Raw genomic sequence first — 27,553 nt, forward strand, 5'->3', positions numbered from 1 at the left:
GCAATCATGGGGGAATGTTAGCAAAAAGTCCACTTTCTAGAGATGTTGGGAATGGGTACATAGCTGTCATACTTCTTGGAGTGCTCCCAAGTGAAACACTGCAGCCTTTAAGAACAGGAAACATTACAATTCAATCAATGAAGGTGTGATGTATATTTTGCAAGCTTTTGAAAATATTGTCCATAACCAAAACTTCCTGCACTGGGAAACATAGAATCATAGAATCATAGAGCTGGAAAAGATTTCAGGAGGTAATCAAGTCCAGCCTCCTGCCCAATGCAGGACCAATCCCAACTAAATCAATCCATCCAGGGCTTTGTCAAGCTGAGACTTAAAAACCTCTAGGGATGGAGGTTCCACCCCCTCCCCAGGGAACCCATTCCAGTGCTTCACCACCCTCCCAGTGAAATAGTTTTTCCTAATTTCCAACCTAGACCTCCCCCACTGTAACTTGAGACCATTGCTTCTTGTTCTGCATCCGTCATCTTTCCTTCATACTCAGAGGTCCTGCACTTATAGGCTACATCTACACTGCAGTGCTATTTCGGGATACCAGAGTATGCCGAAATAGCTATCCCCTATCTTAACAGCAAGCCTGTTATTTTGGGCTCGCTATTCCAACATCCTTGTAAATCTCATTCCACAAGGAGTAAGGGGTGTTTTGGAATAGCGCTTTATTTTGAAATTTGGCACTGTGTAGACAGTGCCAAATGACTAAATAAACTATTTCGAAATAGCATCGAAATAAAATATGCAATTTGCATATCATATTTCGAGTTACGGTGCTTGAATAGAGCACCCATAGAGTCCTTGTAGTTGTCTGTAAAGCTAATAATTAATTTGACCATGGTAAGAATGTATCAATCAATAGCAGGTGGGTTTTTTTCACCATAATAGGATGATTACCAAGTTTTTGATAAAAGCTCATCAAAGGAATATTTGAGTCTTAAGGTGGAAGATGAAATGGAATGTGGAGTCCTTTGACGCCATTTAGAATGTCTTTGACCTTTATGCAGAAATCTAATATGACAGTGCAAAACCATCACCAGTTGCTAAAGGAACTAGTGACTTCCAATTTCTCCATTTGTGAGTGCCCATCCCCAACTTGAGATACCTTGAACTGGCGTGATGTTCAAAAGGCAGGTGCTTATTCCGTTCTGAAAACCACGCCCTTTTAAGGTGACTCAGGTTGGGCACCCAAAAACTACGGTACCTAAAATCACTAGTCATTTTTGAAAATTGAAACCCAGACCTGTTATATTTTCCTCAACATTTATAGGAAGTATCATTTTTCAGGTATCCTTTGAACCAGTTTGATCTGAGTTTCTTTCACAGTGTAGAATGAGCACTTTGACATATGGTCTCTGAATGAGTATATGAGTCCTAGTGTGTCGTCTTTGTCATTGATGCATGTTTAAATCTCGCTTTTCATTTTTAAGATATGAGACATCAATTAGTTGAACAGTAGCCAAGACTATCTGATTATTTTCTGTTTAACCTCATGGGCCAGATTATTACCATTACTCACGTTGAGTCGTATGTTACTCCACAAGTCATTCCATTGAAGTCATTGTGAGTACTCATGCTGTGATTATTCAGTATGAATAAGAGTTTATGGCCTCATTGAAGCAGCTCATTCTGTTACAGCAGGGATTCACGCAGAAAAAATTATTCCGCACATGGATGGAAAAAAGTCCGCACACAGATGGAAAAGAGTAGAGCGAACATTGATCCCGAAGCACAGTTTGAGAACCATTGTATTTCAGTATATATATTTTATCAATAAAATATTTTATCAATAAAATATACTTTCTTAGCACTTTGGGGTATATCCTCTTGTGTATGAGATTAGATTTAAGATCATCAAGTGTTATTTCCAGGCTCATGAGTCGGTTTTACAGTCTTATGTACAGGTCGTAGTATAATTTGTAATGAGACAGTGTGTGAATTTTGACCAGGATTGTTGACATTTTCTAATGCTTGTCCTTTTTCCTCAACAGGTGCAGCTTTGGATCAGCTCAGGAGGCCAGAGTTTCGTATGTGGAGTTGCTTTCCTTGTTCAGTGTAAGATGATTCTTCTTTTGGCAATCAACAGCACTTGTGATACTAAGGATCTGTACATTTTTCATCTTTTATATTCTGTATACATAACTCGGAGGTGATTTGTGTCTCAATGCCTGTCATTTCTGAGGATTCTGTCACATGTAACTGGTAGTTTTGAACACTCCCGTACAATATGAAAAAATTCCAACTTCACTATGTCATCTGATAAGATATTTGGAATTTTGGAGCTGGATTCTCCCATCCTCTAAGTCCACAAGCAGTGGAAAACAGGGGAACGCTCTCTGGAGAGAAACCTCTTCTGCCTTCTACACTAGCTGCTCCTCACCTCACCCTTTACCTAATATGAAGAAGGGGGTGTTCAGGTGGGCAGGCTTAGGCAGAGAGGGGATTCAAGCCTTCCTTCAAGCACTGATCCAGGAAAACACTGCAGCATGTGCTTAACTGTAATATTGACTTAGAGTAGTAATAGAAATGTAGCCGTGTTAGTCTGGGGTAGCTGAAGCAAAATGCAGGACTATGTAGCACTTTAAAGACTAACAAGATGGTTTATTAGATGATGAGCTTTCGTGGGCCAGACCCACTTCCTCAGATCAAAAAGTTTTTGATCTGAGGAAGTGGGTCTGGCCCACGAAAGCTCATCATCTAATAAACCATCTTGTTAGTCTTTAAAGTGCTACATTGTCCTGCATTTTGCTTCATTGACTTAGAGCTACTTGAATGCTAGCCTTAAGCTAATCAGAAATTTTACTTTGCTGGAATGCTTGAAATCCTTGCTGGATCAGAGTCTTTGTCTGCAATAGCTGAGGAGATGCCTGCAAAAGGTTGGTTTTCCAAATGGTATTTATCTGGCCCCGTGAAGTCTACAAGAATTTTCACAATTAAGTAAGGCACTTCTGAGTTGTAAGTAACGTTTGTCTGAAAGAGAGGACTATCACACTGATATGGCTCTTAGGTCTCGTTTACATGAGAAAGCTGCATTGGTTTAATGTAAGATGTGATGTTAAACTAGTTTAGTTAAACCCATGTAAAAGTCTGTGCAGGCACTGACTTGGGGCTAAACAAGGCTTATTTCAGTTTAGCTTAAGTCAATTAAGAATCTTTTTAAACTAAAGAAGCCCCTCTCAATGCAAACTTAGGTCTAATTCGTTATCTCCTAGCATCATTTCTGTTTCCTAGGTTTCTCCTGCCTCTTGAATATGTTTCAGATCAGTTTGGGATAGATTGTGAACCTATTATTCATACTGGTGACCAATTACACAAGTAGCCCCCCTGAAGTGAGTGGCAATACTTATTTGAGTAACCGCACTGCAGTGTGGGTGAGGGATTCACACTCTATCCCTTTCAGCTGTAAAAGACGGGGCCTGTCCGTAATTATATATGTGCACAAAACACACTCTAAGAAGTGCTACTGCAACACACAGAGTAATACCACGCCACATATGTTGGGGTGTGTCTAGACTACATGCCTCCGTCGACGGAGGCATGTAGATTAGCCAGATCGGCAGAGGGAAATGAAGCCGCGATTAAAATAATCGCGGCTTCATTTAAATTTAAATGGCTGCCCCACTCTGCCGATCAGCTGTTTGTCGGCAGATCGGGGCAGTCTGGATGCGACGCGCCGACAAAGAAGCCTTTCTTGAACGGCACAGGTAAACCTGGTTTCACGAGGCATACCTGTGCCGATCAAGAAAGGCTTCTTTGTCGGCGCGTCGCGTCCAGACTGCCCCGATCTGCCGACAAACAGCTGATCGGCAGAGCGGGGCAGCCATTTAAATTTAAATGAAGCCGCGATTATTTTAATCGCGGCTTCATTTCCCTCTGCCGATCTGGCTAATCTACATGCCTCCGTCGACGGAGGCATGTAGTCTAGACGTACCCTTGATGTCATTTCCACAAGACACAGCTTTTTGGTCTTCTTATTTTCTGCCTGCATTTTCTTCATTCTTGGTCTCTTTGAGTTAGCTCTGTCTTTGCTGATATTTTCAGCTTTTCCCAAGTTAGTCTCTAAGGCAGGGCTACTCAACTTTGGAAGCCCAGGGGTCACAATGATACTCACAGCACATGCGGAGGGCTGCAACTTAAGTATGGTTTCATAGACATGCAAATATGTATGCAAATATATGCAAATAGCCCATTTCACACTGACAGGCATGAATACAAAAGATTAAAGCAAGACTACACAACACATAGGCCCCATTTAAGTTGGTTCTGCTGATATTAATAAAATGCAGTGTTTACCCAATTTCCATGCGTATGACAGCACTGTTAATGAGCACTGACAGTCCAGGAATTTAAATACTAAAATGCATATCAACAGACAACAATTATATTGACTACTTTTTTGTTTTGGCTCTCACCTGTGGTCCACGTGTTGAGCCGCATGTAAACCCAAACCACACTACGAGCCACAAACAAGCAGGCCATGAGACGTATGCAGCCCACAGGCTGCGTGTTGAGTAGCCCTGCTCTAAGGGTACGTCTACACAACAACATTATTTCGAAATAATGTCAAAATACTGTCAAGCTTGAGGACTTCTTACTCCGACTCCTGTAACCCTCACTGTACGAGGAGTAAAGGAAGTCGGAGGAAGAGCGCTCTATTTCGAAATAAGTGCTGTGTAGACGCTCCTTATTTTGAAATAAGCTATTTCAAAATAAGCTATGTAATTGACGTAGCTCCATTTGCGTAGCTTATTTCGAGTTAAGCCCTGCTGTGTAGACGCACCCTAACAAAGATGTTAAGAAAGTCCAGGCCAAACAGCATCCCACTAGACATCTCCTGCAAACTTGATTCATTGCCGTTTATCATTAACATGTTTATTGTCCATCCAGTGGTCTGAAGTGAATATCATACCCAAACCAATCTGCGGTCATCTTTCAAGTAAGATTCTGCTATTGGTTTCAGCCACTCAGAGCTATGCTGAGCTGGTCTCCGCAGGTAATTATCTGTTCCTGGCTGCAACAGTAAGGACATGATAAACATACACATCAGCAGAGGTCACTCTGTAGTGCTCTTTCTGTAACATTTGGCTGCTTCATCTCCAGCATCTTTTGGGGACTAATTTGTGTACCTTTTACAAATTGTACTTAGAGTGCAAGGTCTCTGGGACAGGGGCCGAAATTTTCAAGAATAGGAGCCCACAGTGAGGTTTCTGTGTCCCTATTTAGGCTTGAAAATAAACAACCCGATTTTCAAAAGCATTTAACTCCCCCAGTGATTTCTGTTGGTGCTGCTGAGTGCTAGGCATTTTTTAAAATCGGAACATATAGTCCAAGAGCCTAAATATAAACTGAGGAGCCTGATTTTAGGCCCCTATTTCGGACTGTCTTTGGTCCTGGCTTTCTACATATTCAGTAAGGTTCTTAGCTATGTTGGGGCACTCCATAAATAACAAGTAGTAATTATCTGGCTGGTTGATAGATGGGTACTTACCATACTTTTGGCAGGCATCAATTAATGTTTCAATGGCCCAAGCCCAGAGAGAGAGAGAAACTTAGGGGTACAGAAGAAGGAAGTAAGAAATTCCCAACAGTGGGTTAAACTACAGCAAAAGGATTTTGTATTCCAGTAATCGTGCTTTGGGTCAAAAGAATCACATCTGGAAAGGGAGGTAGATGGGGAAAGGCCAGGAGACCAAGAGAAAGGTACAACTAGTATCAGGCCAGTTCTAGGTGATTGCTTCTTCATATTCCTCTTCCTCGTCATCCTCCCCCTTTGTAGTGTGGAATTCATAGAGCACTACGCATATCCCAGCCAGCCAGGCTGCCACGGTGCCTGCAGAGAATATGCAGAAGCCAATCAGCCCCAGGAAGGCATAGTCTGTCTCCTGTAAATGGAGGAGACATGTGTAGTGGAGCTTCGACTCCACCTCAGGCAGTGGCCAACCACGAAGAGCGGCTGGACTGTAGCAGGAGATGTTCTTCGGATCTGTAGAGGAAACACAGAAGAAACACTCACTTGAGCAATAGTAAATAGGTGTCCAGAGGCAAGGCAGAAAAATGACTTGTCTTCATGCACATGTCCCTGGTAATAAGGGATGCCGGGGAGGGTACAATCAGTGTGCTTTTATCTCTTAACTGAACAACATCCAGGATGAACCAGAACGCCCCCAAACTTTAGTTCTGCATGTGGAGCCAAATGCAGCTCTGCATAAAACGTTGGTGCTCTGTTTGTTTTTTCCTGAGGCATCAGTAGCTTTTAAAAGGCCTGCACGGGGCATTGCTTTTAGTTGCCCATCAACTGCAGCTGCCCTGGAGTCCCCCTGTGCTGGGATGGGTTTGGATGCATGGAACATCCGTCTTATCCAGGCCATCTCGCCTGTATCTCTGGCCGAGGCTCACATGAGTAGGGAGCTTCTTATTTCCCACCCCGCTGGAAAGAGAGGTGCTCTTGCTCCAAGGCACTCGGCCTGGATATGTTACCAACAGCATTAAAGTTTAACTGCACTTCTCACACTAGTCCCAGGAAATACAAAACCTCCGGCTTGTTACACACACCAAGTGTTGCTGGAAGGTAGCAAAGCCTGACAGGGAAGAGAATGAGAGCTGCTATGGAGGCCTTCTGCCCTCTGCATCAACTATTCACCCACCGCCCTCACACCCATAAGCAGCAGCTCTGGTGCTACTAAGGAGAATCCCTCTCCTCCCCCTCAGTCCTAGCAGAAGCTGCTGCTTCTCCTCCCTCCGCCCCACCTGTGAACATCTCCAGCACAGGCTATGAAATCTGTGATGTGAATATGGAGAGTAACCTCTCTCCTAGTGCAAGAGAAACACACATATTAAACCAAAGCCCTTAGCTTCCTGCAGCTGTTGCATGGGGCTTTGAGAGGGATGCACTCTTTTGTATCGGTGCCTATAATAATGCATATGGTTTCTTACAGTTTCTTCCATCTACAATGTTATCGCTATGACTAGTTCTCCATATGCCTGGATAGCACTTACAGGCCAACAAAAGAGCTTCCTGCCCTAAAGGCAAATGCTCAATTAACCTTAACCCTGCAGCACTGAGTACCACCAGCCTCCAGTCTTCCTGTCTTTGCTTTTACTGAGGGTTTACTTGCCCAGCCAATCCTTAAACAAGGACGAGTTGCAGAATCCCCTCTCAGCACTGTGCTGTGTGTAATTTTTAAAGACTAGGGCTTGTCTTTGTTTGGAGTTGGGGGAAAAGCCAGCCTACAGATCTGTGATTCCCAAACCCCCTCTTACTCTTGGGACCAAAACAGCTCTGAGAAAATGAAATGGAGACCCTCCTACCTTGTGCGTAAGCAACAGCTACAATCCAGATAATCCAGATCAAACTTCTTACTTAGGCAGAAGGAAACCAGCTTGATCTAGGTGTTTCAGGTGACTTAAGAAAAAAATCATCTTTCAGGCTCCAACTAGGGTTGGCAGATGGTTTCAGGAAAAAATACACAACAACAACAACAACAAAAAACACACCAGGAAACGTTCGTTGAGCAAAAAAAAAAAAAAAAAGCAAGGTGAGGCTTTTTGGCCCTAACAGGCGTCCGGTGTCTGCCTGCCATCTTACCAGCCTGCGCCAGGCCAGACAGCTCCCCTGCGGAACCCGGTAAACACTAGTGTTGCCAAGTTGCCTCCATATTGAGCTGGACAGCCTGGGATTTTCACCTCCTGGCCAGGAAAAAATCAGAAAGTACCGGACAGTTTAGATGTCTGGTATTTTCTGAATTTTTTTTACCGGACAGGAGGTGAAAATACCGGACATTTCGGTTCAATACTGGACACCTGGCAACCCTAGCTCCAACTTAGGAAAGCACCACTATTCACAACGCTCTTAAGCGTGTGCTTCAGTATCACCGCTGTAAGCATGTGCTCATGGACTTTCCTGATCCAGGACTTCATGCTGTAATTGAGTCAGTTTGCGCCGGCATCCTTGAGAACAAGAGAGAACAGACGGGAGCCCCACAAGAGATACGGTCCAGAGTACGCTCACACTTAATGTTCCCACTAAGTACAGCGTGGGCTGTGGCTCGGGCCCTTAATAGTGAGTGCCGTGCAAAATGTATCTGCATTCAGGGCAGAAGATGAAAGTGCTGTGATAGCTGGTGTGAAATGGAGAACAGAACATGCACAGAACAGCACTTAACCTTAAGGAAAAAGGCCACGCACTGCCTGGACTGCTCATGTGACAGAAATATGACCAGGCTATGAAAGTAGAATGACGTCCTGGCATCATTGAAATTGATGGCAAAACTCCCACTGACTTCAGTAGGGCCAGGTGACCTGTCCCAGGTGGAGTCCCGAGGGAACAGGAGCAGACTCAGTTCCATCTTTATGTGTGCACAGAGCAAAATGACCACGTTGCTGGCCCAAAGATTCAAGGAGAGGCACCTGGGGATGGAACTGCAGGGGGTTCCAGGTTAGGCTGGGGATGCATTGGCAGAACTGTGGGGAGCCTGGGGTTGGAAAAGCAGGGCACAGCAGGCCCGAAGCGAGGTGGGAGGCCCCAGGGCTGGAATGCCAGGTACCTCTTGCGTTTTCACGTCAGCGGGTTATTTCACTCGACTGTTAAAAACACAGAACATTAACGTCCCTAGCAAAACACTGTCAGACAGGGTGGGGCTCAGACATGGGTTCAGGGGAGCGGCTTGCCCCAGAACTGCCTGCAGGACAGAGACCTGGCCCCTGGCCTGCTGACAGCAATTCCGGGATTGCCACCAGGACAGAACGATCCATGGGCGCCCTGCCCCCCTCTTTTGGCTGCAGCCACAAGCCCCCTTGGCTAGAGAAACTCCGAGTGCCCCCCTCCTCCGGCCGGGCAGAAGGATCCCCCACCTGCCCGGAGGATCCCTGTGCCAGCCGCAGCGGCGCCTCCCCTCTCTTCCCTAGCCCTGCCCAGTGGCTCTGGTTGAGGGAAGTGGGACGGTGCAGGTGAAAGGAGCGGAAGGGATTTAAAAGTGCCTGGCGGAGTTCCCGGCGGCCACTACTGCCACCACGGTAGCAGCCGGGGTCCCCAGGCCCTTTAGATCAACCGGGCCTCTGGGTGGCCCCTTTTCCCCTCCCTTGTGGTTGGGCCTGCGTGGCGCTGTGCAGTGATGACAGACCACAGTGGCACTAGCAGGGTTTGAAAGGCCCGTTTCTTACCTCAAAGCCGGTTCTTGGTTGTTCACTTAGAATGTTGTGGTGGTTGGAGTGTGTCTGTGTGTGTGCGTGCAGGGTTGTTTGTATGCTGCGGAGGATTGCTCGCTAGGAGTATATAGCTGGATAAATACAAGGGAGAGCAGTTACTGAAGCCAAAGGCCGGTGCTGGCACAGGAACAAAAGGATACACACTGGCCATCAACAAGGTTAGGCTTAGAAAGTTTCTATCAGGGGAGTGAAGTTCTGGAACAGCTTTCCAAGGGGAGCCGTGGAGGCAAGCCCCTACCTGGCTTCACGACTGAGCTGGATAAGGTTAGAGAGGGGTTGGTATGCTGTTGCTGCCTACCGCAGCATCTGGCCCAGCTGCAACTCTCCAACCCCAACGGTCCGGGGTAGGACACTCTCTGGGGAGGGCTCGGAGTTACTGAGAGAATTCTTTCTCTGCTGGCTGGCTGGTGGCGCTTGCCCGTATGCTCAGGATCTAAGTGGTCTCTGTTTTGGGGGTTGAGGAGGAATTTTCCCCAGGTCAGATTGGTTTTTTTTTTGGCTTCCTCTGCAGCATGGGGCAGGGGTCACTTGCTGGTTTAAGCTAGTGCAAATGGTGGTTTCTCTGTAACGTAAGACAGGAATTCAGCTAGAGGCTCGGAGTCTATTACAGAAGAGGGTGGGCGAAACCGTGTGGCCTGTGACGTGCAGGAGGGCAGACTAGTCGAGCATGGTGGTCCCTTCTGGTCTGTGAGTCTGCAAGCTGGGCATGCATGGATGCCCTGGTACGTGTTTGACAGTGTGTGTGTTGTTAAGGGCCCGATCCACGACTCGGGTAAATTGGCACAGGTAACTTGACGTCAGTGGACCTATGCTACTTTACCCCAACTGAGAATCTGGCCCAGAATGTGCAAGGATAACAGCGAGATTGGGATACAGAAAGCAGGGCCGTCTGCTTTGTTCCAGCCAACTCTTAGGGTGCCTGGGCTGGCCCCAAAGTCCTCACCTGGGAAGCGAACACCATTCTCTTTCATCCAGAGGGCGAAGTCCAGGAAGGAGCAGTTACAGTTCCAGGGGTTTTCACTGAGACCCAGGGACTTGAGATTGGGCAACTCCTTGACAGTGCTAGTATCCAGGAACGTCAAGCCGGTCCGGCTCACGTCCAGGTGCCTCAGCCCGGTGTTGTTGGAAAAGGAGTCCTTCTCGATCTCCGCCAGATTGGGGTTGTCCGAGAGCTTCAGCACCACCAGGTTACTCAGCTGGGAGAAAGTGCTCCAGGTGACCCGGGTGAGGTTGTTGAAGCTGAGGTCCAGGTAGACGAGCTTGTTGAGGCTGATGAAGGCGAAATCCAGGTCTTCGCTAATGGCGTTCTCCCTGCAGTCTAGATAGACCAAGTCACTTAGGAAGTTCAGCTCCACCGACGGCAGGTAGGAGATGTTGTTGGTCGCCAGAATCAGCTGCCTCGTGTCCAGAGGAATGGCTGTGGGGAACTCTTGCAGCTGCTGCCCCGTGCAGTTCACGCCCAGGTACTGACAGGTGCACTTTGCTGGGCAGTTCGGGCTCTGGGCCATCGCTCCCACTGCAGAAAGAAGCACCAGCCACAGGGGGTCGGGGCCATGAGGAGGGGACATGACCCGGCCCCTCATTGACTGTAGCTCCTCGGCGCTCTCAGCCCGTCCGAGGGCGCAGGGGCAGAGGCCCCGCCGGGCGGCCGAGCAGTTGTCTCATTGCAATAAAGTGGAAGAGGAGTGGAGCTGCGAGGCTGTTTGGAAGCGCTCTGTGTCCTCGCTCAGGCAGCGCCCTGGCAGAGCGCCCACTTGGCTGCTGTGCCAGAGCTCGCTCGCTTTCGGGGCTGGAAAGCAAAGAAGAGCTGCTTGCAAATGGGAACATCTTCAGGCGGCGCCGGTTGCCAGTTGACACCTTTGTGACGTCAGCAGCTTGCAAAGGCAGCCTGGCTTCAGACAGAGCTTCCCAACCTGGCCAGTGGCGCCTAGGCCTCTGAGGGGGCGGGGGGTGTCTACAAACGTGCCTGTCTCTGTCCGTAGGGCTGTCCCTAGTGGGGGCCAGGGCAATCCCCCCTCCACCATGGGCCCAGCCCCCACCCTGTTCCTCCCTTTCCTCCAAGCCTCACCCCTGCTCTGTCCCCTTCCCCGAACCCCCTCCCCTGAACGATGCGAGCTGGGGGCTTACAGGGCCTTTACCTAGTAGATGTGGAAAGCAGAAAGGGCATTAAATAATTTAGCGGTGTCCATGTCATCTGTTCTGTGCTCTCCTTCCCCGTTAAGTAAAGGGCCTTCACTGTCCTTTGACTTTCCTTTCCTTCTATGGAATGTATAGACCCTCTTATTGCCGTTTATGTCCTTTGTTGATCGTAACTCATTCGTGCTTTAGCCAGTCTGATTTTCTCCCTACACGCTTGCACTATTATTTTGAAATCATCCATCGTAATTTGTTGTCGTTTCCAATTTTTATACAATTCCCTTTTGATTTTCAGGTCATTAAAGAGCCGTGTTGGTCTCTTACTATTCTTCCCGTCTTTTTGCTGGCCCAGGATAAATAGTTATGGTTTCTTTCATATTATCTGTTTCTTTCACTTTTATTTCCTTTTGTAAGAGGGAAAAATTGCCACTCACATGGGAGAGATGAAGCCTCACATGTCACTATCGTCCTACTGGTAAATCAAGACAGACCTATCACATTCCAGTCACCCAGTGACTGTATATTGCTAACTGTTACGTGACTGATCCTGTATTTCTCTTACTTCCTCTTGCAGCTGCCCTCTAGTCCTCCGTCAGTGGTGGGGTGGGTTTGAATGCATGGAACATCCGTCTTATCTGGGCCATCGCACCTGTATCTGTGACAGGGGCTTACATGAACAAGTAGCCTCTTATTTCCCTCCCAGCTAGGAGAGAGTGGTTCTTGGTCCAAGGCACTCAGCCTGCTTAGGTTCACCCGCAGCATTAAATTTTAACAGCGCTTCTCACACTGGTCTCACCGAAGAAACACAAAACCTCCTGCTTATTTCACACACAAGGTGTTGCTGGAAGTCAGCAAAGCCCGGCAGAGAAGAGAACGAGAGCGGCCTTAGCTGACGTACAGGGCTTCTTCTGCCGTTTTCTTTGCACTCTTCATTCACTCCTGTCTGGCAGCTGGCATGATGCTGTTGGGAAAATCCCTCTCCCTTCTAGCTCTTTCTCCTCCTTTCCCTGATCAGAATGTCTCCAACACGCACTTGAGATCTGTCATTTGAATATACATCTCGTATTAAGCATAAATAACTAAAATCCCACTTTCCCACCACTATTGCTCTGGGATGTGTGGCCAGTTCAGCCAGTCCTCTGGTAGAAACCTCTTGTGTATTGGTGCCTGTAATATTGCACGTGGTTTTTCACACTCCCGTGAAAGTCTCAGTGCTTTGTCTCGCACAGACAATGGTATTGCTTGGAATACGGGCTCCTGATACATTTCATAGGTGCGTAGAGCACTTTCAGACCGGTGACCGAGGAAGCCTCCTGCCCAAAATGGGTTACAGAATGTATAGTTGAGTTACTCAACCGTAACTTAGTGTTGTAGTATCACCTGCCTCCAAGCTCCCTTTCTTGGTTCTTGCCTTACTTGGGTCTGAGTCAGCAAACTCTTGCTCACACACCTGTGGTCTGCAGAAGCACCACTTCGCATTGTACTGAGTGTTATTTAGGGTCAAGACCTTCTTGAGGACTTTAGCCATGGGCATTTTACATGTTTAAGAGCCCATCTCTAGTGCTTAGGAGTGTTTCTGTGTGTTTATATAATATCTACAGGGGAAGTTTGTGCGTATTTTGTTTCCCTTCCTTGAATGTATTGACCATACAAAAGAGACTTTCAGATGCATTTTCACTCAGGGAGAATTAAGAGACTTAGGTGCCTTAGCCCAGCCCTTAATTCTGCCATTTCGTAAGTTTTGAGTGCTTGACTTTGCTTCCTTAATCAGTACGTAGTACAGTGCCAAAAGCCGAGAAAAAACACAAAGAAGCATTAACTTCCCCTAGGCAGGGCTTGGTAGGCGGCCGTCTTCCTCAATTTCTGCTCAATCTCCTGCTCTCTCTCTGTCAGGAAACAAATGAGTTGGGGGATCTCTCTTTTTAGTCCCTTCCCTGAAGCCTGGCTCAGGGGTTACAGGGCAGGATGGATTGGGCCTGGTTGCATGGAGATTGATCCCAAAGAATTAAAAGTGTGTTTATGAACTCTTTCACTGTCCAACTTTAGGTAGATTTGGGGTGATTTTAACTTGGTTTTACTCAGTAACTTAGCAAGCACTCAAACGTATTAATTGAAATTAGGTGATTGATTATAAACAAGAAAGAACAAGAAATCAAAACAGGCGTTTATATTCAGACGGTGGTTGAATGATTATGCAAAACCTTTAAAGCCTTTCTCTGTTTGGAGGCGAAATATCAGACTCATATTTTCAGAATTATTCTTTGATGGAAGAGAAAGGGTTCACTTTACCCTCAGTGTAGAGGGCAGGCTCTTATTGTGTTCTTGACAGACGTGGCGTAGAGGAAGAAGTTAGAAGACGATTGGTGAATAGGGCTTCGGTTGATGTTTTTGAAACACTGGACTGCTGGTTTGTTATGAATGGAGGCTTTTGGTTGGCAAGTCAACCCTGACACCTGCTGCTTGGATCCTGGTGTATTTTTTGGTTGGGGACGTCATCTGATTGGATCTTTTCATCTTAGACCAGGCAGACTGGGATGGATACCCCTTAGTCAGCCTCAGAGTTTGATAAACAGCCAAGAGAATGAGAGCGGAAAGGCGTGGAGGGGAGAGGAACAGAAAATAACACAACAAGAGCAGGGAAAACAATCCAGGCTCTTCCATGCCTCTGAGGTACTAGCAATTGGATATGCCCACGGATGTGCTGAGGATTGGATGTCACAATCATGCAGGGACTTTCAGCACTCACAAGTGAAAACAAAGTTCCTTGAACAAGATTAAGGCCAGACGGCCTTCCGCTCAGGAAGAAAGCCCTTTAGATGAGTCAGGTGAGCTGGGCTGAGTTGTGGTGCTGGCAGACTGGGGCAGGAACTGTTGTGAGGTGGCAGTTGAGAGGGAGAGCTGAACTGAACTGAACAGATTGTGTCTTGTTTGTTCGCCATATCTTTGTAAGGAACCCAGAAAGGGGCAAAGCGGGCATCATGGTTCCTCTTTCTCACTAGTTAGGCCTCATATCTGTCACACCAGTTTTGGTCTTTTCACTCCTGGTTCCCCATTTTCACCAAACATAATTAACACTCCTTGGATGTTTCAACATGGCCTTTTGGGTTTAGACCAGTCCTGTTTCTTTAGGGCTTGATTCAGTGTGACCACCACCAGGCAGATTTGAACCTGGGACCTCAGTGTAGGAGCCTCTAGCTTGAGTTATAAAGCCAGGTGGCTCTCATCTTAGGCTGTAGAGTTGCCTTGTTCTTTTCTCTTGCTGAAAGTGGACTAAGTGCCACTCTATGGGATAGTGACCCACACTAGGTGTGTGGGTTACAACAGCATGTAGGGTCATTAACAACTTGACCTATTTTTCATGGTTATTGTAACATCTTAAGAACTTTGACATACTTCTTACATTTGAGCTTACTGGCCTCATGTCGGACCAGTAGTCACAACAGCCCTGCTTGTGTGGGGTCTCTACACCCATCACACCATTTCTGCGTTAAAGGGTTTAAAATACATTAAGGAAGGAAGCTTGTCTCACCTGGCGACTGTTGCTACGTAGCCTATGACACAGAGAATGTTACCGGCTGAGACCCTTCCGCCTGTGAATTGTGACCCGTGACCTGCAGATGTCGGGTCATTGCCACGAGTGGGGATGGTTATGACAGGGTGGTGGGAGTCTCCTCCTTCCCCAAGTGGGAGGATCATGTGGTGAATCCTCCATCGGTGCTGCGGGTCCCCGGGCAGCCGGTTGCGTTCATTGTCAAGATGGAGGAAAGAAAGTCAAGTGACAGCACTATACTTGGGAAAGTAGCCGCCCATGTCCCCGATCTCATCGTCTATGGCGATTTCTCCCAGGATGTGCCTTTCATTGAGAGTTTTGATGGGGTATTGCTTTTTGCAGACATCTCAGGTGGGTATAGAGATCATTAAGGGTGAGATTTTTAATAGGGCCCAAGGAAGTTAGGTGGCTGACTCCCGTTGAAAACCAGTGGGATGTATGTGCCTAAAGGCTTGCCCACGTGGCAGGTTATAAGCCGGAGTGTGACTCAACAGCAAGCCAGCACTGTGTGGACGATGCTACAGCAGCATGAAAACTCCCAGAGTGTGGCTTGCTCTCAAGCAGCAGGGTGCTAAGCTGTGCCCAAGGCTCAGCAGTGTCCCCCTGACCAGGTATGGGGCAGCAAGCTGGTGTGCTGAAGAATCAGACCTTGGCGTCTTGTACAGTAACTCACCCTGTAGTAGCCCTCTCCGAAAAGCCCACCCTGCAGCAATGGGAGGCTTAGGCCCAAGTCGAGCTGAGGTCACAGCTGAAATGGCGAGAGACTTTCCTCTGTGTTAAGAACATAAGAATGGTCAGACTGGGTCAGACCAAAGGTTCGTCCAGCCCAGTGTCCTGTCTGCCGACAGTGGCCAGCGCGAGGTGCCCCAGAGGGGGTGGACTGAAGACAATGATCAAGCAATTTGTCTCCTGACATCCTTCTCCAGCCTCTGACAAACAGAGGCCAGGGCACCATTCCTTGCCCCCTGGCTAATAGCCTTTTCTGGACCTAACCTCCATGAATTTATCTAGCTCTTATTTAAACTCTGTTATAGTCCTAGTCTTCACAGCCTCCTCTGGCAAGGAGTTCCACAGGTTGATTGTGTGAAGAAGAATTTTCTTTTGTTAGTTTTAAACCTGCTACCCATTAATTTCATTAGGTGTCCTCTAGTTCTTATATTATGGGAATAAGTAAATACTTTTCTTTATTCACCCTCTCCACACCACTCATGACTTTATAGACCTCTATCATATCCCCCCTCAGTCTCCTCTTTTCTAAACTGAGAAGTCCCAGTCTCTTTAGCCTCTCCTCATATGGGACCTGTTCCAAACCCCTCATCATTTTCGTTGCTCTTTTCTGAACCTTTTCTAAGGCCAAAATATGTTTTTGAGGTGAGGAGACCACATCTGTACACAGTGTTCAAGATGTGGGTGTACTATAGTTTCATACAGGGGCAATAAGATATTCTTCATCTTATTTTCTATCCCTTTTTTAATAATTCCTAGCATCCTGTTTGCTTTTTTGACTGCCGCTGCACACTGCATGGACGTTTTCAGAGAACTATCCTCGATAACTCCAAGATTTCTTTCCTGCTTAGTTGTAGCTAAATTAGCCCCCATCATATTGTATGTATAGTTGGGGTTATTTTTTCCAATGTGAATTACTTTACACTTATCCACATTAAATTTCATTTGCCACTTTGTTGCCCAATCACTCAGTTTGGAGAGATCTTTTTGAAGTTCTTCACAGTCTGCTTTGGTCTTGACTATCTTGAACAGTTTAGTATCGTCTGCAAACTTTGCCACCTCACTGCTTATCCCTTTCTCTAGATCGTTTATGAATAAGTTGAATAGGATTGGTCCTAGGACTGACCCTTGGAGAACACCACAAGTTACCCCTCTTTATTCTGAAAATTTACCATTTATTCCTACCTTTTGTTTCCTGTCTTTTAATCAGTTCTCAGTCCATGAAAAGATCTTCCCTCTTGTCCCATGACGACCTAATTTACACAAGAGCCTTTGGTGAGGGACCTTGTCAAAGGCTTTCTGGAAATCTAAGTACACTATATCTACTGGATCCCCCTTGTCCACATGTTTGTTAACCCCTTCAAAGAACTCTAATAGATTAGTAAGACATGATTTCCCTTTACAGAAGCCATGCTGACTTTTGCCCAACAACTTATGTTCTTCTACGTGTCTGACAATTTTATTCTTTACTATTGTTTCAACTAATTTGCCTGGTACTGACGTTAGACCTAATGGTCTGTAATTGCCGGGATCACCTCTAGAGCCCTTTTTAAATATTGGCATTATGTTAGCTGTCTTCCAGTCCTTGGGTATAGAAGCTGATTTAAAGGACAGGTTACAAACCACAGTTAATAGTTCCGCAATTTCCCATTTGAGTTCTTTCAGAACCCTTGGGTGAATGCCGTCTGGTCCCGGTGATTTGTTACTGTTAAGTTTTTCAATTTGTTCCAAAACCTTCTCTAATGACACTTCAATCCAGGACAGTTCCTCAGATTCATGACCCACAAAGGACGGTGCAGGTTTGGGAATCTCCCTATTATAGCCCTTTGGGCCATTTTGCAGAGTCGTCTGTCCTTAAGCGCCAAAGTGTTTGGGACAGGAGTAGCAGGGGACACGGCAGCAGCTGCTCAGGCCTGAGCTGTCGACGGCTGTCTCCATGCCGGAGCATCACACAGCTGTTTCGATACAATGGGGCCAGGCCAGTGAGCTCCTGGGAGATAAGGAGTAGGAGTTTGACTTTATATTACTGCCAGGACAGGTTGGATGTGGCAGGGGTGGCTGGTGTGGTTGTAGAGGGGGTCGTTTCCTGAGGTGTGAAGGCATCATGCCCAGGCGTGCGGCATTTCCGAAGCCCGGTCGGCGATGAGGAAAGCATATAGAGCAGAGACCGGGTCCTCCTCTCCAGGCTGAGGCTTTCCTAGGCCCCGGAGAGAAAGTTACTGGTCCATGCTCCTGGGTGGGGTCCATCATCAGCCAGCACTGCTAAGCCCCAGATTGTCTTGGCCGATGATGGATGGGTGCTGTCCGCCAAAGGAGACAAACTCCTCCTCCCCTTGGCACCTCCTCTGTCTTGCTCAGGGTCAGCAGTAATCAGGAGTTCCTAGGAGCTGATCAGCTCCTAGCTTTGGGCCACCTTGGTGCTAGGGCAGTGTGTCTAGGTATACATGCTGGTGGTGTGCCATCTGCACACTGCGGGCACCTGAGTGTGCCACCCTGGCTGCATGGGCAGACTGGTGCATCTGCCCATGACTTGCAACGGCCTCAAGTGTGAGCGCCCGGGTTGCGGTGAGTGGCCGGCGTTGTCTGGCCGTGTGTGTGGAGCGTTGGCTAGGAGTAGCCAGGGCTGGCTAGGCCTGAGGACTCTTTCGCGGGTGCTCTTGGCCCTTCTCAGGGCTCCTGGCACAGAATTCCCCCTTCGGCATGGCAAGGCCACACGCAGCCTGTCTGAGGGCCGGGACTCAGAGGCTCCACAATGCTGGGCTCCCCCAGTGCCGGCTGTTTGTGTCACAGGCTTCACGGCGCTGACAGAGAAGTTCAGCATGGACACCAGCCTGGACCGCGGTGCTGACCAGCTTACGCAGACCCTCAACCATTACGTAGGAGACATTGTGGAGGGTAAGTACCGGGCTGCTCCATCCCGCCCGGGCCAGGAGGGAACTGAAGAAATGCCCATCGAAATGCTCCAGGCCCTTCTTCACTTGGGTGGCTTCTCTGTCACTTAGGGAACCTTGACCCCCGCAACAAGGAGCCATGGGGGGGAGGGGAAGGGACGGGCATCCCAGTGCCACCCCCCTGTGAGGAGCCTCTGGTGGGCCCAGCTGCTCTCCCCTACCCCGACAGAGCAATTCCCCATGATGTTCTGTGACAAGAGCTGTGTGTGACTCCTCTTGCCTTTCTCTTACCGCAGAGGTGCTGATTTACGGAGGCGATATCTTGAACTTTGCAGGTATTTGCTAGCTAGCGATATCGAAGGAGGAAGCACTGGGGTGGGGTGCTCGCCTAGTCGCTGCCCCCACCTTGCTGCCTCTATCAGGGGGGAAGCAGGAGCTTGTGCTGGGGGGGAGCGGGCTAAAAAGCCGGTTCCCCTCCTGCACTGTCCCTGTGGGGAGCAAAGGAGGCAGAGGCACAGCGGGGAAGCGGCGTGAGTGGAGACTAAAGCAGTCCCCGCTCATGCCGGTTCCACTGTGGGGCCCTCTGGGGCTCTTGCTACATTTCCAAAACTGAAGTGCTGTAGCGGGAACACAGGGCGAGCGGGGGCGGCTTGAGTCCCTGCTTGCCCCATGCTCCCTGTGGCACCCGCCCTTGCCACTTGATAAGAGGAGGCAAGGGATGAGGGAATAGGAGCCAGTGCTGGGGGGAGCCGGCTTCAAAGCCAGTTCGCCCCAGCACCGTCTCCGGGATGCTGCCTGTCTCCCCCTCCCCCCCCCCCCCGCCTCTATCAGTCTCGCACTGGTCCGGGACGCTGTGCCCAGCGGCTCTGGTGACATTTCAAATGCAGCCGCGGTGCGGGTGGCTCCGGAGCTGGCGCAAGCAAGGACTGTTCAGTCCCGGCTCGAGCCGGCTCCTGGAGCTCCCCTCGCGGCGGCCCCGCAGAGCGGTCCTGTCGACTAACCGTACAGTCGATACAATGTGTATCGCCTATACGATTAGCAAGGTAACCGCAATTGAGCATCCTTATTAGAAACAACCCCCTTCCGCTCCCCCCGGGTCTGAGGGAGAGACCCTGGCTGCACCGCCTGTAGAACGGAGCTCAGACCGGAGTGAGGGAGTGGGGACCTCAGTGACGGAGCTCACAGTTGTCCACGGGCAGCAGGGGGTACACAAGCCGTAGGTGTACCTGGCACCAGCGGACATGGGCTGTGTGTGTGGGAGGAGGGAGGAGAGCATGCAGCAGGCCTCTGATGGTGGAGAGAGACGTGTGATCCGTGGCCATCTGGGATCCCCGGGAAGGAGGGCTCACTTGTACAAAAGCAGCTGCCAGGGATTACGGAGGGGGACTTGGTAGTCACAGCTGCCAGGAGCACACTGGGGCTGATGCGTTCTCAGCCAGTGAAGGAGGCTGGGGTGGTTAGGGAGCATCTCTGCGGGCCAGGGGCTGGGCTGTCCCCAGTAGATCTGCAGTGGCTTGTTGAAAAGTCACATGGTTGCGCCGGCGCGTTTGGATCTGGACGAGCGCTTGCTCCTTCATCTCGGTCCCACTGCTGCCCCCAGGGGATGCCCTGCTCGCGCTGTGGAAAGTGCAGCGGAGCCAGCTGAGCGATATCATCACCCTGGCCCTGAAATGCAGCCTGAGGATCCAGGAAGAGTACGGGGTGCGGGAGACGGACGTGGGCCTGGAGCTGCGCGTGAAGATCGGTGCGTGGTTGCGGGCGGCGTCGCAGTGCTTGGTGCCGCAGGGTACCAGGATCATAGAATCGTCACGTCTACACAGCAGTGACGCCGACGCTATTCCGGAATATCTTCCTCCCCGTCTGCCCTGCAGGCAGTTATTTTGACAGAATGTCTTCCTCCGACTCCTGGAACCCCCATGGTGCGAGGCAGAAGGGAAGCCGGAGGAGGAGCACTCTCTCTCGGACTTCCTGCTCTGCAGACAGCGCCACAAGCCGAAATAAGCTATTTCCACTTCAGCTCCGCAATTGACGTAGCTCAAGTTGTGTCGCTTATTTCGGCGGTAGCCTGGCTGAGCAGACGTGCCCTATCTGTGCATGTTACACAAGGGAATAGGAAGCATTTGCCCCATTGTGCAGCGGGGGAAACAGACATATGGAGATGAAATAACTTGCTCTAGCTCACTTAGTGAATTGATGGCAGAGAGGGCAATGAGCGGTCAGGACTCCCACTCTCCTGCCCTAACCAGTAGGCAATACTGCTTCCTGAGTGTACTCAATGGTCATGTGAAGCCCCACACTCTCTCCTTGCTCCCGGGATGTGCCACTGAGAAACACCAGGCCCACACCCCCTTCCGTGTCTAGTGAGCCGGGAGTCTGTGTAGAAGAGGTGAATTGCTCAGTCCTCTGATCAATTACATCCTTTCCAGCCAATGCATGGGAAAGACGCTGCTGTTATAGGGAAAATGAATTTCTGGTCAGAGAGGAGAAGCTTTTTGGGACTGGCATAAAGAGCATTTCACCTCAAAATGGCTGGTTCACATTCAACCTGTGGAAATGGTGACAGATCTGTTCCCAGCTGGCTGCTCGGTGGCTCACATGAAAAGCGTTGCAGGTCTCGTGGGAGTTCCTAGCAGCCATCTGTGACACACCCTTACATCCAGAAACAGCAGCCCTGTCAGAGAAGCTGAGGACTGAATGGGCCTTCGGGATGAGACTGCTGAAGTGCCTTAGGGAAGCAGTTTGGGGCAGGTGATCCTGCATCTGGCCATTCTACACCTACCCTGTGTCTGAATTGGAGTCCATTTTCCATTGCAAAACAGGTTTGATGGACTTTTTCTCACAAGTCCTGGTAAGAAGCTGCTCAGAGACAGCCGTAGCCCCTTAAAAACAAACTAGGTTCTTATCAGCCTCTTGTAACTACATGAACCATCTGCTCACTGTCTATCTCCCCCCCCCCCTCCTTTTTTCTCTCCTTTTTCCTTCTCCCCCCACTCCCGCTTCCCTTGCTTATTCTTGGATCTGGACTTCCAACACTCCAGTCATCTGAAGAAGTGGGTCGCGCCCCTGAAAACTCATGATACTATCAACATGTTTTGTTAGTCTTTCAGGTGCTACTAGACTATTCGTTGTTTTTTAAATTTTTCCTGTTACAGACTAACTCAGCTACCCCTCTGAAACTAGGTACAGTTAGCACAACAAAAGGAGCCAGACAGTTTATTTATCAGTGCCTGGGTGGCACCTTTCATTAATGCTAGCTGTGCCTAGTTTATTTTTAAAGAGCTATGACTGTCTCTGAGTAGCTTCTTACTAGGACTTGTGGGCAAAATTCAATTCACATTGTTTTGCAATGGAAAACTGGGTTTTCTACTGAGCAGTTTTGCGTATGAAGAGTTCAGTTTTCCATGAAAATTTCAGTTTTCTGTAACTCCCTCCAACAAAGAGCCAAACACTGAAGCATGCAGTGCCTCCTGGGATTTCCAGACGGTTTTTCTCAAACGTGTTCATGTACGTATGTCTTGGTGGGCATTCGCTACATGCCAAGTACCAATTGCCAAACTTCAGTTGGTTTTGAGTTATCTGTCCATGAAGAAAAACATGCCAACAATTATTTTAAGGGTGTAAATGTTACGCTTCATATCGAAGAGTTGAACTTTGTGGAAACTTATGATCAGGTATAATTATAGGCATCCCCCAAGACACTGGATCATGGTTTACGTATAAGAGTTCTGGTCAGGTGCCCGAGGAATCCATTTATGGTCAACAAGCCCAATTCGAGAGTGACACAGCTTGTTCCAAACGTCATAGTTCCATGTAGTCTCTAAACTGGAGTCCAGGATTACAGCACACTGCTTTCTCAGACAGATATAAGCAGACTGTTTAATGGAAACTAATTTGCAACCATATAACGGATGCAACCTCATGACTAGAGCCCTGAAAATCCATGGCTATCCGCTTGATATCCATGGAGCATTTTTGAAGATGTGGATGTAGATACCAGTTTTGTATCCGCATGGGGCTCTACACATGACAATCCAAACCTCCCACCCCGGAAGAAATAGATTGGTCTCCAAAATCCACTTCCAAGATAGTTGAGATGCAGATGTTACAAACAGTAAAGTGTAAAAGCCAACATAACAATCCTGTTTCTCATGTCAGGGCTTTCTGCAGGTCACATCTCCAAAGTCATTGTTGGAGACAATAAGCACCAATATTTTCTGGTAATTGGCCGGGCAGTGGACGAAGTTCGGTTGGCCCAAAGCCTAGCAAAAGCAAGTGAGGTTATTCTGTCGCCAAACTGCTGGGAACTCTGTAACCGGAACATGATTGAAATAGAAAGAATCAAAGGTGAAAGAGCTGTTAAGGTGGGCAGTGTGGCAGGTGCAACAGTGGTACAGAAACAGTGTTGCCTTGTTATCTCGTGTGAGGTACGGTCACGTGCCCTGTTGTCTTGCTGGACGCGATCTCATTCATATGCTTGTGTGCGAGTCTGTTACTGGAGCCTCTGTCCGATGACCGGCTGGGCAGAGGGGTGTCAGAAGACTGACAATGCAAAAGCTAAAAGCGGTGATGAAGGAAGACGGCTTGGTAAAGCGTGGGAAATAGCCTGCACCCTGGCAGCAGGGGCTCACTGCTGGCTTCCTCTAGCCAGGAGTGGCTGGCTGGTAGGGAGTAAGGAGGGTAAGCCCCACAAGTGAGCTCCGAACTGGGTAGTGTAGTGTTGTGCTGCAGGGGACATTGCCAATGACTGTCTCTGGAGACGGCTGGTGGGCCTTTTGGCCTGCTAGCACATAGTCCGTGGCTGTGGGCAGCAGAGGAAGGAGGCCCAAAGCCACAGAGGATGCTCCCTGGGACTCCCAGCCTGGCAGTCTCCACACGAGAAGGGCTTCAGGTGGCAAGAAGGAAGCGGTGCAGAGCAGAGCACGCTAGTGCTCTCTGATTAGGGACCAGGGTTCTGACTTGGGGGACGTCTGAGCTCAGTGCTTGGGGTGCCAGGTAGGAGCAGGGAGGTTTTGGAGGCCGGGCTGGGTTTGCTCGAGCTGGAGGGCTGCATGGGGGCTGTCTGGTGGCCTGGGCTCAGAGCTGGTCCATTAGTAAAGGGTGGGTTGTGGGGTGGGTTTGTCAGCCTGTGGACAGCTGAGGGAAGAGCTGGGGGGGAAGGTTAGTGCCTAAGGGAGGTGGGTGAATCGGGGCTGGTGGAGAGGGTGGTTGGGGTGTGGCAGGACGCAGCTAGATTGGAATGGGAGACATTTGGACTATGAGAGACCAAGGAAGTGGTTACCGAGGGATGAATATGGTTCTCGCTCCCCTGCCCTTTACTGCCAAAGGCCTCAAAGCCTCATCCGGACAGGATAATGCAGAATTCCACTGACCCGTCCCCCGCACCGACCCCAGTGCCCCCTCTTTGCACTCCGACATACGATCAGCCCGCCAGATGGGGCTTTGCTACCTGCCGCCCCTTCTGCCTGGCACCCGTTCTTGGAGAGCGGCAGCAAGAATGGGGAGGAGAATTAGACCTCAGGCCTTCTGGGAGTTTGGTTCTTATCCTTCTGGAGGTGCTGAGCGAGTGGAGAAGAAACTGAGCCCCGGTCGCACGCCTGTGCAGCAGTAAGCCCACTGAAATCAGGGGGGCCAATCAGATGCTGAAAGTGAAGCAGGTCCATAGGCATGTGCAGGGCTGGGGGCGTGGATAGACACCCAGCAGGAGAGTGACTGTGGAATTGGAGGGCTCTCCGCCCCCCGGCTTCTGAGACTGGACTTTTTTCCATTTGTCGGGAGTGCGGTCTCGTGTTCTGCTCCAGCCAAAAGACCCTCGCAGGTTCCTGCTGTGTCTTCTGCCCAGGGGACGGGGGAGAGGGTGGGGGTGACAGGGATGGGAGTGTTTTATTGACTGGGCTCAGGGAAGCTGACACTCCTTTAATTCCGTGTGCCTGTAGGCTAGGTACATCAAGAACCTCCCTGATAATGAGTTTGATGTGTTCTTCTGGAAATGTGCAGAATACCTGCAGCACTACCCCATGAGTGAAAATACCAGTGAGTCCCTCTTCCTTCCCCTCTCTCGACCCCTGGGGGGATGGGATTGTTGGGAAGCTGAGCTTTCCTTATTCTCCTCCGGTGTAAATGCGAGACGGTACACGGACTACACCAGGGATGGGGAGCGCCCTGCGTGGATACAAAATTGGGATCCACATGTGCATCTGCAAAACCGATCTGTGGGTATCTGCATTTCGCCTGCAGAGGCGGATACCCACGGCTGGAAAGTGGGCATCTGCATATTTGCAGGGTTCTAGATACAAACTTTGTGTCTGCATCTGTGTCTGCAAATATGAGTCGTGGAGATCCTCATCCACAGACACCTGCAGATATAAAGCGGACATCAGTGGATTTGCAGGGCTCGAGGGAGGGGGAACCCTGCCCTGTACTCCTTTGAGTTCCTCTGTTCTCCTCCACTCCCTGCCAGCAAAGTAGCCAGCAGCTTTTCAATTCCCTCTCCTGCCTGCTGGCTTCAAGCTGTCCGGGCACTTACGCTGAATTTTCTCCCCTAGGTATCCTGAGATCAACTTCCATGCTGTCACCAAACGATGAGCTGGAGAAGTCCCTCCGGAAGTTCGTGATGAGAAACATTCTGAAGAAGGTACTGCGGAAACTTCGCAGAGGTTTCTTTTTGGGCTCGGTGTTTCTTTTTGAGCACAGCTACAAGTTTTCCAAGTTTCTCCAGATGCTACAGAGGAAAACAGAAGAAACTTTGCACTGGGTAGTGGTGGAACAACTCGTCAGCATGCCAAGAGTTTTCCTCCTCCTTCCTGTTTGGCATGAGGGTTTTGATCTTTTCCGAAACTCTTGGATTTTATTTTAAAACATCCTTACTATTATAACACTGGATGCTGCCATCACTTTTTGATATCAGTTGAGTTCTTGGCTGCAGGTAACGCATTCCACAAGCTAGGTGTATAAAAAAGCTTTTTCCTCGGTTCAATTTAAAATTGTAAAGTCTGTGGGGACACATTGGTTTCAGCAGCGTCTGCTTGGCTAGCTCCCTCTCTGCCTACCCCCTCATACTGCAGTTCTCTTCTGGGGAGTCATTGTCACGAGATCAGAGGGTGCATTCCTTCCTGTAGCTGATAAAGCAGTTCTGTCCTCAGCACCTGTATCTGAGAGCAGTCAGCCCAGCTGGATTAGGGGTACAGTATGGAGAAGTGAATGCTTCCTGCTCAGCAGAAGGCTGGACTGCTAAGGACATCTGGCTCTCCTCTTCCAGATTGACGACAACCAGCCGCTGGAATATTTGTCGGAGCTGCGGCCGGTGTCGATCGTCTTTGTGAACCTGCAGTTTGACGAAAGCGCCAACACCTTGCATCTGTGCAAGGCCATCCACGATGCCAACATGAAGATCTCAGAAGTCATCTACGTCTTCAGAGGCAAAATCAACAAAGTTTTTATGTTTGACAAGGTGAGTGAGAGGAGTTCCAAGGCCTTTCCGGCCCGGCAGCCGGCACTGTCCGACAGTCCCCGACGAGGAGGCGAGAGGGACTCTGGTCTTGTCGACAGAGACCGAGAAGGGAGGCAGAGGCCAGAGACCAGGAGCAATGAACATTAAGAAGCTCAGTGCTGAAGAGACAAGTCTGAGGCAATGGAGGGACCTCCCCGGGCATTTGGGGGGACACTGTGACAGCCCTACTCGAACGGAGAGCGGGGGCACAGCGGTTTGCTCTGTGGTAAGCCCCTTCTCCTTCAGGGTTTGCTTTCCCTTGCCTTGCAGGGCTGCACGTTCCTGTGTGTGTTCGGACTCCCTGGGGATAAGCAGGCTGATGAAAGCACCCACGCCTTGGAGAGCGCGTTTCATATCTTCAACTTCTGTTCCACCAAGCTCATGAAACTCAAGTAAGCAGGCTGATGCAGTTCTTCCCGTTGCCTGCAGGGGCGCTGTTGGGCTCACATGCCACTGAAACGCCCTCCTCCCGATGGGAGGGTCCCCTAGCGGGCAGGAGGCAGTGACATGGCAGCTGGGAGACCTAATTTGGAAGTAGCCAGTTTACCTGGGCTGCCCTGTGTGCTACTTGGCCCTCCATTCTGTGCCACTGGAGCAAGGGCACCGCGTGGTGACGCTGTTGTGATGGCTGTCCATGAATCTGGAACCTGCTGACGGCGAACCTGAGCATCTTCAGAGCAAAATCAAAGCCGCCCTCACTGACCTGTCCCACAGGAGCCCACGGATCTCCCGTCTCCTCGTCAGTCCCTGCAGAAAAGAGAGAGCAACGGGGCTTTCCCCAAAGAGGCCAGCTGGGCAGGATTTCAGCCCCGTTTGTGTGGGAATGACAAATTCTCTGTGCTCTAAAAGCGGTTTGCCCCGGCTCTGTCCGCACCGTGAGGTGTAATGGGGGGCCTGGCAACCCCCCACACCACGTGCCTGGTGGGAGTTGGAGCGGCCTGCTGTGCCCAGCTTCTCCGCGGCAGGGGAAAGCGGAGCACCCTAGGCCGGAGCGCTCTGTTTCTGCCGCTGCTGAGAAGCCGAGCACAGCAGGCTGGGAGAGGAGCTGGCTGCCAGGGCGCTCTGGCTCCCACCGCCTGCATGCTGAGTATGGGGATTGAGCCCTGATGCCACCCCACGCCAGCCCCATAATTCCCTGGGGCCCCCCCGTCCATTGGACAGTTGGGGCAGCCGCCACGGGGCAGGCATTCATCCTATGGACAGAATGGTTCTGGAGACCAGGACCGGTGTCCCCTTTTGAGTCGATAAGCGATGAAACCAAACCCCACTCTCTTTTCACACCGCCGGCACTGACCTCCTTGGGTCTTCGTGTAACTGGACTCCCCTGCGCTTCTAGGCTGCCCCTCCAGCGCCCCTCCAGCACCTGCTTTTCCAGCAGGGCGAGTGCAGACGGGCACGCTCTGAGGGCCGCATCTCTGGTCTGCCTGGCACAGTGCGTGACAGCCAGTCGGGGTGGGGGGGTCTTGTGCTCTGCCCGCTTGTCACTCCCCCCACGGGGCATGAAGCCCACCAAGAGCCAGGTAACAGAACCACTCGTCTGCAAGGGGATTA

The 27,553-nt window shown here is 49.7% G+C and overlaps 2 protein-coding genes across 6 annotated transcripts in view; one reads left to right on the plus strand and one right to left on the minus strand.

Moving 5' to 3' along the window:
• Positions 1-4,864: 4,864 nt before the first annotated feature.
• On the minus strand, positions 4,865-11,166 carry LRRC52 (leucine rich repeat containing 52). Its single transcript, XM_006139392.3, has 3 exons — positions 10,157-11,166; positions 5,498-5,992; positions 4,865-5,020 (listed from the first exon to the last, which is right to left on the minus strand). The coding sequence occupies exons 1-2, from the start codon at positions 10,794-10,796 to the stop codon at positions 5,733-5,735; spliced, it is 900 nt and encodes a 299-aa protein (XP_006139454.2). The 5' UTR covers positions 10,797-11,166; the 3' UTR covers positions 4,865-5,020; positions 5,498-5,732.
• A 3,812-nt stretch (positions 11,167-14,978) lies between these two features.
• The window catches only part of ADCY10 (adenylate cyclase 10), a 52,968-nt gene continuing 40,393 nt past the window's right edge, over positions 14,979-27,553 (plus strand). For 2 of the 5 annotated variants that reach the window (XM_075936960.1, XM_075936962.1), the window contains exons 1-9: positions 14,980-15,250; positions 18,416-18,520; positions 18,813-18,851; positions 20,117-20,260; positions 22,672-22,877; positions 24,450-24,546; positions 25,059-25,147; positions 25,772-25,963; positions 26,273-26,394. In XM_075936960.1, coding sequence (XP_075793075.1) covers positions 15,106-15,250; positions 18,416-18,520; positions 18,813-18,851; positions 20,117-20,260; positions 22,672-22,877; positions 24,450-24,546; positions 25,059-25,147; positions 25,772-25,963; positions 26,273-26,394 — 1,139 coding nt within the window. In that variant the 5' untranslated portion in view covers positions 14,980-15,105. Of the gene's footprint in view, positions 15,251-18,415; positions 18,521-18,812; positions 18,852-20,116; positions 20,261-22,671; positions 22,878-24,449; positions 24,547-25,058; positions 25,148-25,771; positions 25,964-26,272; positions 26,395-27,553 lie in introns of all 5 variants that reach the window. The other 3 variants (XM_075936961.1, XM_075936963.1, XM_075936964.1) reach the window with 3 other exon arrangements.

Source organism: Pelodiscus sinensis, chromosome 9 (assembly GCF_049634645.1).
Source record: "Pelodiscus sinensis isolate JC-2024 chromosome 9, ASM4963464v1, whole genome shotgun sequence".
Classification (NCBI taxonomy): Eukaryota; Metazoa; Chordata; order Testudines; family Trionychidae; genus Pelodiscus; species Pelodiscus sinensis.